General features: G+C 38.7%; 1 protein-coding gene across 3 annotated transcripts in view; it reads left to right on the top strand.

The window, feature by feature from the left end:
• Positions 1-15,880, top strand: part of LOC106083860 (serine-rich adhesin for platelets) — a 299,438-nt gene extending 283,558 nt beyond the window's left edge. For 2 of the 3 annotated variants that reach the window (XM_059366835.1, XM_059366837.1), the window contains 6 exons: positions 4,206-4,304; positions 4,386-4,703; positions 4,769-5,167; positions 5,224-5,766; positions 6,595-7,552; positions 10,705-15,880. In XM_059366835.1, coding sequence (XP_059222818.1) covers positions 4,206-4,304; positions 4,386-4,703; positions 4,769-5,167; positions 5,224-5,766; positions 6,595-7,552; positions 10,705-11,972 — 3,585 coding nt within the window. In that variant the 3' untranslated portion in view covers positions 11,973-15,880. The remainder of the gene's footprint in view (positions 1-4,205; positions 4,305-4,385; positions 4,704-4,768; positions 5,168-5,223; positions 5,767-6,594; positions 7,553-10,704) is intronic. The other variant, XM_059366836.1, reaches the window with a different exon arrangement.
• The last annotated feature ends 577 nt before the right edge of the window (positions 15,881-16,457 follow it).

Below are 16,457 nucleotides of genomic sequence, written 5' to 3' on the forward strand. Positions count from 1 at the left end.
TTCACATTTCACACACTCGTCGTCGCATTTCACACACTCGTCGTCGGACTATGTGACCCCCCCGACCTCTCCCGTACGGCAATTTATGCAAAGACAGCACCCTAGCCCTACTATTGCCAGGCCAGTGTCGGGAAATGTATCGTTCCTGCAGTTAAACTGCAATGGACTGCGAGGCAAGATTGATGAGATTGTGGATTTTATGAGTCGGAAGAGCATATCGGTCGCAGCGATCCAGGAGACAAAGCTGACTAACACCTGCAGCTTGCACAGTTGTCACGGCTACAATGTGCTACGTAAGGATCGCTCAAGGAATGGAGGTGGGGGATTGGCCTTCGTTATACACCATTCCGTGCAGTATAGACCTATCTCGCCTGCGCTTGACGCTAGTGACCCATACATGGAATGTATGGGGGTAGCAGTCAAGTCTGGTACTGCCGAGATAGAGATATACAACGTGTATATACCGCCGGTTGGCAGCTGTGTCCCGATTAATGGCCAGGCCTACAGCCCCGACATAAGTGGGTTGCTATCTGGCCATAGTCGTCTGGTTCTGGGGGATTTCAATGCACATCACTCGTCATGGCATTCTCCCCTAGGCAACGACCAGCGTGGCATAGCTTTGGCAGAGCAGATAGATAGCTCCACGTTTTGCACGGTGAATGAGGATGCCCCCACTAGGATTACGAGGAGGTGCAGCAGCTCGCCAGACATCTCAATCGCATCCCCTGATCTCCTGAGTGACGTATCCTGGCAAGCCGTCATCTCTTTGGGGTCAGACCACCTCCCCATAATCCTCACCATCGACCGACCACCCGACTTCATAACCTCTGAGCGCCGAACGTTCATCAACTATAAGAAGGCCAATTGGACTGGCTTCAGAGAGTATACCAATCGCCGCTTCAATGAACTGCCACCCCCCTCTGATGTGCTTGTGGCCGAGAGGAAATTCCGAGACATCATCAACGCAGCAGCCGCTCGCTTTATTCCAGCCGGTCGAATACCGCAAGTGCGACCCAATTTCCCGGCGCAAGCAGTGGTACTCGCAGACGAGCGTGATGGGATTCGTGCTATGGACCCCGCTAACCCCAGAATCAGCGAGCTGAATCTGGAAATAAACAGGGTAGTCAACGAACATAAGCGGAATTTGTGGCTGGAACACTTGGAGCAATGTAACTTAGGCACCGGTGCAGGCAAATTGTGGACCACTGTTAAGTCTCTCTCGAACCCCGGTAGACGGGACGACAGGACCTCAGTCACTTTTGGCGAGTTAACCGTGACTGATCCGAAGAGATGCGCCAGGTTGTTCAACCGTCAATTTATCGTGCATCCCGAGAGAGACAGGGCAAGGAGAAGAGCCATTCGCCGTATTCGTGGTCTCCGAGCCGATGAACAGCCATCACAATTTACCGTGGGCGAAGTTACGAATGTCATCAGTGGCGCCAAATCTTCCAAGGCGTTGGGCCCCGACGGAATCTCTACATTGATGCTGAAGAATCTGGATTTACCTGGAGTTGAGTACCTTACCACTGTCCTTAACCTGTCATTGAACACTCTTATAGTTCCCGATGTCTGGAAAATGGGCAGAGTGATCCCGCTACTGAAGCCTGGTAAAGACCCGAGTTTGGGGGAGTCGTACAGACCGATCTCCCTTCTCTCACCGGTGGCTAAGACGCTTGAGGCATTACTCCTCCCGAGCCTCGTAGGAGAATTTCCATTCGCCGAGCATCAACACGGATTTCGGAGACTGCACAGCACAACAACAGCTTTGCATGCCATCACCACACACATTTGCCGTGGCTTCAATCAACCCAGGCCATGTGATAGGACGGTCCTCGTGGCATTGGACCTATCGAAGGCATTCGACACGGTCAGCCATGCCAAATTATTTGAGGACATCGCCAACACGTCCCTCCAGCCAGGCCTTAAACGTTGGGTCGCGAATTATCTGTGTGGCCGCCAGTCATTTGTGGAATTTAGGGATAAGAAGTCAAAACACCGTAGAGTGAAACAGGGAGTTCCCCAAGGCGGGGTGATATCTCCGGCTCTGTTTAACCTCTACCTTTCCTCCATTCCACCTCCTCCAGACGGCATAGAGATCGTATCATATGCGGACGACTGTACGATCTTGGCATCAGGCCCCCCACCCATTGATGACATCTGCGATAGGTTGAACGTCTACCTCAACGAGCTTGCCTCATATTTCGCTGCAAGAAATCTGAAGATATCCGCCACCAAATCTTCAGCCACACTGTTCACTACAAATACGCGTGAGGTGAATTCTGAGCTGACTGTGATGGTCGATGGAGAATTGATTCCGACCATCAAGTGTCCCAAAATACTTGGCGTCACATTTGACAGCTCCTACACTTTCTCCCCACATGCCACAGCAATCTGCAATAAAGTCAAAAGTAGAAACAAGGTCCTCAAGTCACTCGCTGGCAGCACTTGGGGTGCAGACAAAGAAACCTTGTTGACCACGTACAAAGCAATTGGCCGGTCTGTGGTAAGTTATGCAGCGCCAGTGTGGTCACGTCAGCTTTGTGACACGCAGTGGAATAATATTCAGATCTGTCAGAATGCCGCCCTCCGAACTGCGACGGGCTGCCTCCTTAGTTCTCATGTGGACCACCTCCACCAGGAGACAAAGATCCTACCAGTGCGAAGACATAACTACATGCTGTCTAAGCAATACCTTTTGGGCTGTTATCGCAGAAATCATCCAAATCATCATCTTGTGGATAGATACCCACCGCCCAGAAGCCTTAAGGTAGATCTACATGATCTAGAGCGTGAGGTCCAGCGCTACAAGAGAGAACCTCTAGATCAAGCGGCATATCAAGCGGGTCTGAACAACATTCATGCAGACACGGTAGCAGACGCGTTAACTGGCTACCGGGTGAATGTAGTCCTTGGAGTACGACCGCCACCCATTGCACCCGAAGAAATCGACCTCCCCCGGCAAACCAGAGTGATTCTGGCTCAATTACGTTCCGGCAGATGCAGCCGCCTCAATTCCCACAGAGCTAGGATTGATGCCGACGTGCAAGATGTATGTCCCGACTGTAACCAGGGACCGCACGATACACGTCACCTGTTTAACTGCCCGGCCAGACCCACTCGACTCAGACCCAGATCCCTGTGGACGCACCCCATCTTAGTCGCGGAGTTCCTGGGTCTTGACACTCAACAGAATCAAGCAGACGAAAGATAGTACACAATAAACTGCTACAACAACAACAACTGATGCCTGAGTTACATTCCTCCAGGTGTTCCAGCCACAAATTCCGCTTATGTTCGTTGACTATCCTGTTTATTTCCAAATTCAGCTCGCTCATTCTGGGGTTAGTGGGGTCCATACAAGGAATCCCAACACGCTCGTCTGCGAGTACCACTGCCTGCGCCGGGAAATTGGGCCGCAATTGGGGTATTCGACCGGCTGGTATAAAGCGAGCGGCGTTAATGATGTCTCAGAATTTCCTCTCGGTGACTAGCACATCCGAGGGGGATGGCAGTTCACTGAAGCGGCGATTGGTATACTCTCTGAAGCCAGCCAAATCGGCAATAAACGTCCGGCGCTCAGAGGTCATGAAGTCGGGTGGTCCGTCGATGGTGTATGGTCGGTATATGGTCTTATGGTATGGTGGACGGCATTTTAAAAATCCCCCTGCTGTCTATACTAAGTCGAATTCGAAGGTAGGCTAAGCATTACAGTCGCTCTGAGAATGACACCAATTGAAGGCTACTGGTAATTATTGGTTGTATGATCCAGTTCCACTCAGATCTATAATTCTATGCGAAGAATATTCAAAGTTTAAAGAACGGAGGGTTCCCGATGCCTTAGCCTTAGGGCGATATTCATTGCTGTACATCCAATGTAAAGGGACATAGGCAAAAGAACGAGCTTGATATTCAGAGCATCTCTAGGAGCACTAGCTTTTTCTTCAGATATCAGCATGATAATACCCTCCTAACCCTTTCGCTGACATTCCTCTTCAGTGCAGTTTCTGGTACAAAATCAGGCCCTGCATTTGGCCTGCGGAAAGTGCGGCAGCAATTTTCAGTAGAGACCCATTATGACATGATCGGGTTGCTGGTCCGTTGGAGGGGTTTCGGGGTGGGGCATTAGATTCGTGATTATGGGTTTCTACAAGGAATAAGTTAGAAATCAAGATTTTTACACATTTTTGTGAAATTTTTATTTCCAGCGACAATCTGAATATCGATCATGGCGCCAAGTCAAAATCGAGATTAAAGGCGATATACTGAGGATATATCCCAGCCGTAATACAAAATCCGATAGCAATGTGAGTATTTGCATTATACCAAAAGGCTCCCATTGCATTTCAAAGATCTTATACCCCATTTAAACTCTTTCTTCCTCAAAGGTACTGGAGCTCGACATAAGAAATTTTGAAATTTTCGATGAATCGGATAAAAAGAAAAACGTTTTCCGCATGCAATCGAAACCCTCACCGTTAGCCAATCTAGGCAATGAATTGAATATAGATGATGTTGGAGATAAATTAACATCATCCACTGGTAGTTCCTCATCCACACAACAATCACTGGAAACGACACAACATCAAACGCACCAGCAAAATCATCCGCACACTGATATTTTATTTAAGACGAAAAGTGGCACTGAAATGAAAAGGATCTACGGTTTATTACAATGGAAGAATAGTTTAATATATAATGATAATGTAAGTTTGAAGAAAATATCTCAAGGCTTGTTGTCTTTGGTAACTCGGTTCATCTTCTTTGGCAGGATCTTCAGGGTAAACAGTTAGCGGAGCCTCAAAAAACTGCCGCCACCGCTAGTGTGTCTACTGCTAACAGCAATTACTGTGATGACAATGTACAACAACAATCAACGCAACACCATTTACAAGCCGAACATTCGCCTTTAAGTTCAACTTCACGCAGTGAGTTAGAAGCTCCCGATTCAATATCGCCTGTGATGAAAACACGCAAATCGTCTTCACACAAAAATATACCCGACAAAGATTTGGGCTCTCCCAAGGCCAAAAATTGGAAAGATCTACTGTTTAGGCGTGGCGGAGGTAGTAGCAGCAGCAGCCATAGTGCTGATTTATCCCCATCCAATTTGTCATCATCGTCTAAGACAATCGGCTCCATAGGGGTACCTTTGAAAACTTGTCCCATGGTAGGTTAAATTCAAATTTTTTTGGTAAATATTTTTGTTAACTTTTTTTTTTGCAGTCCAAAAACAACGAATATGTACCCACTCTGGTGGAGGTCTGCACCAATATTGTGGAGACCAAAGGTTTGGGTGTTGTGGGCATATATCGCATACCCGGCAATAAGGCAGCCATTTCGGAGCTGTCCGATCAAGTGAATAAAACAGATTTCTCCTGGGATCGCTGCAATACCGATGTCAGATGGGAGGATGTCAATGTGGTCTCCAGTCTCCTCAAGTTGTTCATCCGAAGTTTGCCCGATGCCTTGCTGCCAAGTTCCTTTTACAATCATTTCATTGAAGCCGACAAGAAAGTGGGCATGGAACGTCTAACCGAATTGAAGGCACTGTTGGAGGCTTTGCCCAGATATTCGCATGAAACTATGAAACATTTGTTCCGTCATTTGCATCGTGTCAGCAAGAATTGTGATGTGAATTTAATGGAGCCCAAGAATTTGGCCATTATATTTGGACCCTCGATAATACGCACGCCCAACGATGCCTTGGATGTGGCTGTTAAGGATATGAAGCATCAATGTCGGATTGTGGAATTACTGTTGACTCATGTAAGTTTTTGGAAAATTTCCCCATTTTCAATCAAAAATTAAAATCGATAACAAGCGATAAAAATTTCCTATAAGGCCTAAAACCCCAACATCGCTAAAATCTTGAACAAAAATTGCCTTTGATGAATAATCGAAACGATAATTGAAATATATCGGCATTTTCTGCATGTTGATCTATTCGATAACAACCGATAAATGTTTCGGGAATCTATGTAATGCCCAGTATGGCAACACTCATATCATTCAATATGATTACATGTAAAAACAATCGATAAATGTTGCATTTGACGTTTATAGATCCATAAAATCGAAAAAATCCTTGATTTCTTCTGATATTCATTCATTCATTGGTCAAATTAGCTTGACTCTTTCCCCCTTTGTTGAACCAACGAACAGAGAATCAAAAATTTGTTTTAATGTTAAAAGTGATCATCTAATAAACTCCAAAGCGAAATTTCTAATTAATATTATCGATTTAAATCGGAGAATAATCGGACCGATAAACCAAAAATGTTTTGAAAAGTGTTCTGCTACCGTAATATCGATAATTGAAAATAATAAATTCGATAACCAATGAAAAATCGACATTCGATAAAAACTCACTTAAACGCTTTTAGATCCAGAAAATCGTGTCTCGATTAATAGCGGATAGATAAATAATAGGATAGATTTTAGATATTTTGTAAAAATCGATAACCGCAAATAGTATTATCGGCAATAATATTTAAACGATTTCAGAATTTTATTATCATTTACTAATCAATGACAAATTTTATGTTTAGAAAAATTGTATGTTTCCTAATTTGCCCTATATTTTCTGCATTACAGTACGATTACTTTTTTGAAAATGGCGAAACACCCGATCTGGAGGATGTATGTGGCAATAATGTGGCACCGTCTTCTTCCTCATCCGCCGCAGGTGCTACAGCCATGCAACAGCAGCAACAACAGGAGAATCAAACTAATATGCTGCTACACAATATCTCCAAAATCGAAAGGCTTACCGAACGTGAATCGTCTTCATCGAGCACTACCACCACAACACGTACCTCACGCTTCATACCCCAGTTGCGTAAACACAAAAGCAGTAAACGCACAAATGAGCCTTCGTCCTATGAAATTGGTTTGGTAAGCAAATCTTCCTCTACTAGCTCTAGTAAATCTAAATCTTTTCACACTACCACCAACACCAAAATCACATCCAATGCCACAAACACCTCCACCACCACCACCACCAAGAATACCAACAAAAATTCTATTATCACTACACCTTTACCACCTTTCACTACAATCACCAAGAACACATTAAAAAATATTTGCAAGTCAACACCTAATATTTCCACACTTACCACACGAACGCTTACTTCAAATGCGAATGTAAATTCAAATGCCTCTAAATCACGTTCATCGCGAGATTCTACTTGCTCGGCCGCAGAAGCCGCCGAATATCGTCAAAGACGCCGTGCTGTGCCCACAATTTATGATTTTGGTGTTACTTTACGTTTACATTTTCAGTCAATGGACTATCCGAAGTCAGCCAGTGGCACTACGGCCTCATCGTCGAGTAGCAGCAGTACAACCACTTCATCGGCCAAGACCTCCAAAAAGAAGGAGGGCTTCCTGAGTAGTCGGGCCCGCAGTCATGCGCGCAAATCTAGTTTGGATGAGAAAGATACGGGCAGTGTAAACGGTAGCAGTATTATCAAAGAGACACAACGTAATAGTGTTGATATATCGATAAATCTAACCGACGACGAGAGTAGTAATAGTCGATTAAGTGAACCGGGTAAGTTGAAGTTGTATTTCTTTACTAATAGATGTATTATTATGAATATTGGAATCAGTAATAGAAATATTGATAATCCGGTAAACGAAATATCGATTATTCGGTATTTAAAACATCAATTCTCTGATTATCGAGATATTTGACTATCAACAAATTGATATCGATAAAATCGAAATGGCGATTATCCGAGAACCTGGTGATTAAAATATCGACTAATCGGTAATCGAAATATCGATTATCCCATGATTCGGCAATCGAAATTTCGATTATCCGATCATCGAAATATTGATTTTCTGGAAATATTAATTATCTGGTAGTTTTAAAATTAATAACATGGTTATCGAAATATCGATTAAATGGCATAAAAACATCGAGTATGTGGTAATCGAAATATCGATTATTCAGTTATAGAAATATCGATTTTCAGTTATAGAAATATCGACTAACTGATAATCGAACTACCGATCACTGGATAACCAAAATAATCGAATATCGATTATTAATTATTATAAATTAATTATTATCAATGGCATAAAAACATCGATTAAGTGGTAATCGAAATATCGATTATTCAATTATAGAAATATCGATTTTTCAGTTATAGAAATATCGATTTTTCAGTTATAGAAATGTCGATTTTTCAGTTATAGGAATATCGATTGTCCTGTTTTTGGAATATCAATCAGCCGATAATTAAACTACCGATTACCGAATATCGATTATTAATTATTATAAATGGTAAAAACAACGATTATGTGGTAATCGAAATATCGATTATTCAGTTTTAGAAATATCAATTTTGCAGTTATAAAAATATCGATTTCTCAGTCATAGGAATATCGATTGTCCTGTTATTAAAATATCGATTAACCGATAATCGAACTACCGATCACCGGATAACCAAAATAATCGAATATCGATTATCCGATAATCGAATATCGATAATTTTAAGAGCCCATTGAATAGAATTATAAGAAGTATTAATCTCTAACACGAAACTTCTCAAATCAATTATATGAAATATAAAATTGGTAACTTAAGCTAAATTATAAGATAATTTTTTGATTTTATTATATTTTATTAAATGAAAACAACGATATTCAGAACCAAAAAGAACGATAAATTGTATCTCATCAAAGTGGCGAAGGAATTTTTTCCGATATGTTTCATTGGCATAATTGGAACACCCAAGTTATTAAGAATAAATTAAATTGACGTGTTAATCGAAATATCGACTGTCAATTTTCTGGTAATCGAAATATTGATTACTTGACATCGAAATTAACATCAATTGAGATATTTCAAAGTTTTGGTAATCGAGAAATGTTTCTATGATAAGGTAATCAAAATATCGATTGTAAATATGATAATATCTTGTAATCAAATCTTGTAATCGAGTTGATCGATTTCCATTTTCGGGAAATCTAAATAACGATTATCTTTACTTTAATTGGCTATGACAGAACATTTATCCCAAATATCCATTATCATTGATTTACTATCTGGTATTCGTAGTTCCACCGTAGAGGTTAGTACGTCCGTCTATGACGCTGAACGCCTGGGTTCGAATCCTGGCGAGACCATCATAAAAATGTTCGTCGGTGGTTATCCCTTTCTAATGCTGGCGACATTTGTGAGGTACTATGCCATGTAAAAACTTCTCCTCCTCAAAGGTGTCGCACTGCGGCACGCCGTTCCGACTCTGCTATAAAAAGGAAGCCCCTTATCATTGACCTTAAACTTAAATCGGACTGCACTCATTGATATGTGAGAAGTTTGCTCCTTAATGGAATGTTCATGGGCAAATTTGCATTTGCATTCAAGTTCCAATTAATTTGTATTGGAATTTTAATTGCCTGTTATTCGAATTGTCGATTATCCGGCAATGGTCATCGAAATATATATTATCTGGTAATCGAAGTAATTATCATGTGGTAATCGAACATTGACTATCTAGTAATTGAACATCGATTATCTGGTAATCAAAATGTCGATTATCTGGTAATCGAAATATCGATTGTTCGGTAATAAAATATTTAAAACCTTGTAATCGAATATATGGATTTCCATTTTCGGGATATCTAAATAAGAACATTTGTTCCGAATATTAATTATCTGGTCATGAAAATATCCATTAACTTATATACCTTCGAAATATCTTCTATCGATTCCAATTATTTTGTAATGGAAATATCAATTGCCTGTTATTTAAATTATCGATTATCCGGTAATCAAAGTATCGATTGCCCGGTAATTGATAAATCGAATATCTGGCAATCGAAATGGAAATATCGATTATCTGGTAATCGAAATATCGATTATATAGCAATCGAAATATCGATTATAAAGTAATCGAAATATCGATTATATAGTAATCGAAATATCGATTATTTGGTAATCGAAATATTGATTATCTGGTAATCGAAATATCGAGTATGTGGTAATCGAAATATCGACTCTCCGGTAATCGCAATATTGATTATGTGGAAATCGAAATATCGATTATCTGATAATCGAAATATTGATTATCTGGTAATCGAAATATCTATTATCTGGTAATGGTAATATTGATTATCTGGTAACCGAAATATCGATTATATGGCCATCGAAATATCAATTATCGAAATATTGTTTATGTGGTAATTGAAATATCGGTTATCTGGTAATCGAAATATCTATTATGTGCTAATCGAAATATCGATTGTATGGCAATCAAAATATCAATTATGTGATAGTCGAAATATCGATTATCTGGTAATCTAAATATCGACTATCTGGTAATCGAAATATCAATTATGTGGTAATCGAATTATCGATTATGTGGTAATCGAAATATTTATTATCTGGAAATCGAAATATTGATTTCCAGGTAATCGAACAACGATAATCGAAATATAAATTATCTCGCATTAATATCCAGTATTTGGTAATCAAATTTTCGAATTTATTTTGAATGAAGTATCGTTTATCTGGTAATCGAAGTAAGGTTTATCTGGCAATCGTAGAACGGTTATCGACAACGGCCTTAAAAATAGTACTTTCAAATATTTCTTCCAAAATTTTAAAAATTAGAAAGAAATGCTTTTTTTTATATTTTATGAAATTTTTAATTTTATTTCTCTGCCTTTCCTATTATTGTTTGTTTTTTACAGGTTCCATGTCCCTTGGCATCATAACCGATACATTGGAATCGAAACTAAGCAAATTACGCAGCGGTTCCGAATCGAATGATGAAAATGGATCTCCAGATTTTCCCATACAACGTCGCTATACGCTGGGTGAGCCCTTGCATATATTGCATACAGAAAACATTCCTTATGCCGATGAGTCGCCGGAAAGGCATTTTCACCAATTCTCCCCGCTGGACAACATAATGGGTGCAAATAATCTTATGCTAAGTCGTTCGTGTACCTCAACCAATACGCTTATGGGTGCTAAATCATCGAGCAACTGTAGTGAAAAGGAGAAGACATCATCGCTAACGGGCACTTATAAATCAGCGCACAAGTTGCAACATTCAGCCACCGCTCCCATCAACTCGTCAATAGGCAGTGGGGTGGGTGGTGTTAGTTTGACCTCGCCACCTACTGCGGCCTCGACGCCCAATACAATAGGTGCTTTGAAGGGAGGTAGCCTGGCGGCTTCCACCGCTCGCAATGCCTATGCAACTAGCAAAAATTTAAGATTCTCCTCGTCGGTGCATGAACAGCGTTGCTCTGAAGATGACTCCGAGGGTTCTACCACAAGTGATCCCAAAGAGGCTTTGGTTATGGCTTCACCCTCATTTCTATTGGACAAATACAATAAGAAGCGAAGAGATCATCGATTGTTTCGTTCGGCCTCTTTCAATTGTCGTAACTATTCCTCACGTTATGGCAGCATTGGTGGTGCAGGTGCAGGTGGGGGTGGTGGTGGTGGTGGTGGTTCTATGGGCAACAATATCCCCTGTACGGGCTTAACTAAAGATGAAAAGACTGATATGAATCTGACAAAGAAACGACAAATACAAAATAAACAAAATCGTTCGATTAAGCGGCGTCACACAGTGGGAGGACCACACGACTATAGTGGCGGTGCGGGTGGAGCAGGCGGCAATACAGGTGGCAATTCATCGCTAAGTAAAAATAATAAAAATAATCTAACAAATGCGGCAACGGGTAATGCCTCTAATACATCGATTAGACGCACGCCCCTATCCAGTGCCAATGGCAATATAGCAAATAACAATATGCAACAGCATGCAGAGGAGGGCAGTAGTAACACAAGCAATGGCAATAATAGCAGCAGCAGCAATAGCAGTACCAATAATACAGCCAATAATGCTGCAGCCACCACTGTCAATGTGGCCCAGTCGGCGGCGGGTGAGCATGTTCTAGAAGTGGGCATACGCATAAAGAATATTAATAGGGCACGTTTCTAAAGGTGATCCAGTGTGTGTAGAAAAGCAGTTGTATAGAGAGAAAATAGATTTTTTTTTTTAAATTTATGAATGCCTTTTATGGGAGTTGACCATTTTGGAAAAGTTAAAAAGTTACAAATTTGGACATCTGTAGGGGAAGGTGAAGAATATATTATTTTCTGAAATTCAAATTGAAACAAAAAACAATCATCCCATCGCACCTGCCTTATATCTACGTTTGTGTTTTATAATGCACATATTGGTTGGATCGCAAGCATCCCACAATCTTTAGAATCGAGAGGGAGAGATGCTGACACTAGCAGTTCCCAGCAGTTCTGCTAATGGACATTTTAGCAAACTCCCAAGATCTCTTTAGACAAACAATGTGTCCTAAGATAATATGAGAATGTCCCATGAGAGCGACTGATAAAAAAAGTGCAGGTCTGGTGTTATCTTCCCTCACCCAAAACACTACCCAAATTCCTGCCTGCCCTTGATATGTTCAACCTATAAGAAAGTGGTGATTGTCATTGGATCTTAAATCATCTTTGCTGACATAAGAAGCTAATAGAAAACTCTAACCTGCATTTGTATGCCCATCGTTATCTTCATTGGCATTATCATCGTCATAAATGCCTCAAAGTTCTATAAGTTCTAGAAGAAAAAAAAGAGAATTTCTGCTCCACCCCACAAGCTCTAGCTTAACCCAATACCTTATGTGTACGTACATACGTCTTGTTGAGATGGCAGAAAGAAGCAAACGATTCTCCTCCTCTGAATTAAACAACAAAACACCAATTAGTTTATAAGAAAATCAAAAAAAAAAAAAAGAAAAACGCAAAAACTTAATATAAACGAAAGAATATAACAAACGCAAAGCAAACAATTGAAAATATACAGAAAAAAAACATTATAAATATTAGCCTATATATGGGACAATTTTCTCTCAAGCGACCACAATAAAACCCCCCCACTTACCTTACATACAAACATATTAAGAGAAACTAACCCTTAAACCCTAAACTATAACATATAGAGAAAAGCAAAAACCCAACAACATATATATTTTTGTGTATGTTTTATGTGTAAAAAAAGAAAAACAAAACAATTTTTTGTGTATCATATAGTATTAGCGCAATCATATACACAAAGTATAAAAAAAAACTATTTAAAAGAAAAGCGTATGAAAAGAAAAAGTAAGAAAAACAAAAACACGCACTTAATATTTATTTTATACATTTACAAAATATTTTGAAACCAAAAATTCTATTTTATTAATTTAAAATTTAAAAAAAAAATGAAACAAAAAAGAAAACTTTGGCCACGCCAATTAACGCACGCAACCCATTACCATCAAATTTCATTAAACACCAATCCCTTCTCTACTCCTTATTTACCATTCGTTTTTGATTTTGTTTAAAAGCAATTTTTTTCTTGTGTAATTAAAGCCTTTATTTCTTTGGAAAAAGAATTAAAACCAAAATTATTTTTATAAACTACCTAAAGCCCTATCCTTATATCATCCTACACTCTTTATTGCATACAAAAATTAGCAACATATTAAATACCGATTAAGAAAAATGATTTTTGCATTAAAATTTTGATTTTGTATATTTGTAATAAAACAAAAATCTAAAAAAGCCCAATTTCAAGATATGCGGTTCTTCCCAATAATTTTTTAAAAATTTGTTGCCTATCTTAAGGGGTCAAAGAGATTTATATGTTACTTTGTGGCAATAATTGTTCCAAGTCTCGTCTTCATTTATCAATTTCTTCTTTGCCATTGCAAAATGTTGGCTTCTACTCGTCATGAGCCTATCCCAATGAACTTATAAAGTTCTACTAAAAACAAAAGTTTTGATTTTAAATTTTGAAGAGGCCTCTGGATTAGAGCTGGCAAACTATTGATCAACGCAACATTCGATATTTTTGATATTTCTAATAATATATAAATATCGATACTATCGTATATTTCTCATTGCCTATATTTCAAACGAAAATGAGAAATAAAAATATCGATTTATATAAAGCAATTCAGTTGAAAGTCATGAGAAAAATCATTGTACATTAAAATTTTAGCCCAATCGGATGAAAATCGCGCCATCTATAGGCGCAATGTAACTTAAAAGCCAAATTTGAACATATACGGTTCTTCCCAATAAAATTTTAAAAAATTGTTGCCTATCTTAAGGGGTTAAAGAGATTTATATGTTACTTTATGGCAATAATTGTTCAAAGTCTCGTCTTCATTTTTCAATTTCTTCTTGCCATTGCAAAATGTTGGCCTCTACTCGTCATTAGCCTGTTCTAAAGAACTTATAAAGTTATACTAATAACAAACACAACATTCGATATTTTCGATATTTCTTATGATATAAATATCGATAGTATCGATAGGTTAAGTAAGAGCGACAGTCCTTTACAGACTCACTTAGACAATTTTAAGTCCATTGTGATACCACAGTAGCGACAAACCAAGGCTTCTGGCGGTAATCGAACCCACGACCCCTGCACTGGTAATCTAAGCACACTACCAACTCGGCTACCGAGGCGCCCGATAGTATCGTTACTATCGTATATTTCTCATCGCCTATATTGCAAACGAAAATAAGAAATAAAAATCGGCAAAACGATTTATGTAGAAGCAATAAAGCAATTCAGTTGAAAGTCATGAGAGAAATCATTGTACACACGAATGTCGAGTTTTACGCAGATACCTGCCATCACTGCCCAAACCTGCGAGGCACAAAGCCCAAGGGTGAATACAATGCGTCTACCAACGCCTCCACATGTGGTAACCCACTCATGAGTACCAATTTGGTCACACGTATTTGGACGTGTTCACCTCCTTGGTAAGATTTAGTCCAATCGGAAGAAAATTACGCCATCTATAGGCGCAATATAGCTTAACGGATACATTCGATGTCGCATTAGAGCTGACAAAATATCGATGGCACTATCGATACTATCGATATTTAATTTTTTTTCTGAATATCGATTAATATTTTTCCGATGGATGCTATAGCAAAAGTAATTTTTTTTTCAAAAATAATCAAACCGACACTGAATATATCCTTTATGATACATTAAGCCTGTAGAGGGCGCAAATTTATCCGATTAGACTAACACTTTATACAATGATTTACTCTCATGACTTTCAACTGACTTTATTTACCTTGGTTTTATTTGGTCTTTGCATTGATATTGCTTCTATATAAATCGATGACCTAATTTTTATACCCTCCACCATAGGAAGGGGGTAAACTACTTTCGTCATTCTGTTTGTAACTCCTTGAAATATTTGTCTCAGATCCCATGACATTTTATGTCGATCTAGCCATGTCCGTCCGTCTGTCTGTCAAAAGCACGCCAACTTTCGAAGAGTAAAGCTAGCTGCTTGAAATTTTGCACAAATAGTTCTTACAGGTGTAGGTCGATGGAATTGTAAACGGACCATATCGGTCCATGTTTTAATATAGCAGCTATATAAACCGATCTTGGGTCTTGACTTCTCGGGCCTTTAGAGGGCACAATTTATGATTTATAACAACTGTGTTAAGCATGGTTCAAATCAGTCCATAACCTGATATAGCTGCCATATAAACCGATCTGGGGTCTTGACTTCTTCAGACTCTAGTGGGCGCAGTTATTACCTGATTGAGTCGTCAAATATGGTCTGAATTGGTCTATAACCTAATACAGCTCCCCTGTAAAACGATGTCCCTATTTTACTTTTTGAATGCAATTTCATCTCGTATTTAATGGAGGTTTTACCACATGTGACTAAAAAGATCCTATCGAATAGCTTGAAATTGGCTTTTATTCATTTTTTTTGGTATAACCACAGTGTCATCAAAAATAATACTACAGCGATTATGTTCCCAAATTGTAAAAAAGAAACGAACAAAAATAAAACAGTTCTGAATTAAGATGTTAAAAGACTATCATTTGTCATCGATAAAAATGTATTGCAATATTGTACTAGATAGCTCGAGAAGAAATGGTAAAAGTTTCTAGGGTTTTTATAAATATTTGCTCTCAACTTTTCTATTGAATTTCGAAAAATATAACCAATTAATTATCGAAATGAATTATTTCGATAAATTATCGAAATAAACCTTTTGATTAATTGCCCAACTAAATTATATTGAATAATCATTAAAATAAATAAATATTTTAATTATCAAATTTTTTGTGTTAGGGCGAAAGTCGTTAAATTTTACAATATTTGTTTATTTTGATTATTTTTCTTGAATATATTATTTCGATCAGTTATTTCGATTAGTTATCGAATAAAATTATTTCGCTTAGTTATCGAAATAAATTATTTCGATGAGTTATCGAAAAGAATTATTTCGATGAGTTATCGAAATAAATTATTTCGATGAGTTATCGATTATTATTAGTTGCTTCGATTAGTTTTCGAAATGAGTTATTTCGAATAGTTATCGATTATTTCGATTATTTATATCGATTAGTTAACGAAATAAGTTATTTGGATTAGTT

The sequence above is a fragment of the Stomoxys calcitrans genome, chromosome 4 (assembly GCF_963082655.1).
Source record: "Stomoxys calcitrans chromosome 4, idStoCalc2.1, whole genome shotgun sequence".
In the NCBI taxonomy this organism is placed as follows: Eukaryota; Metazoa; Arthropoda; class Insecta; order Diptera; family Muscidae; genus Stomoxys; species Stomoxys calcitrans.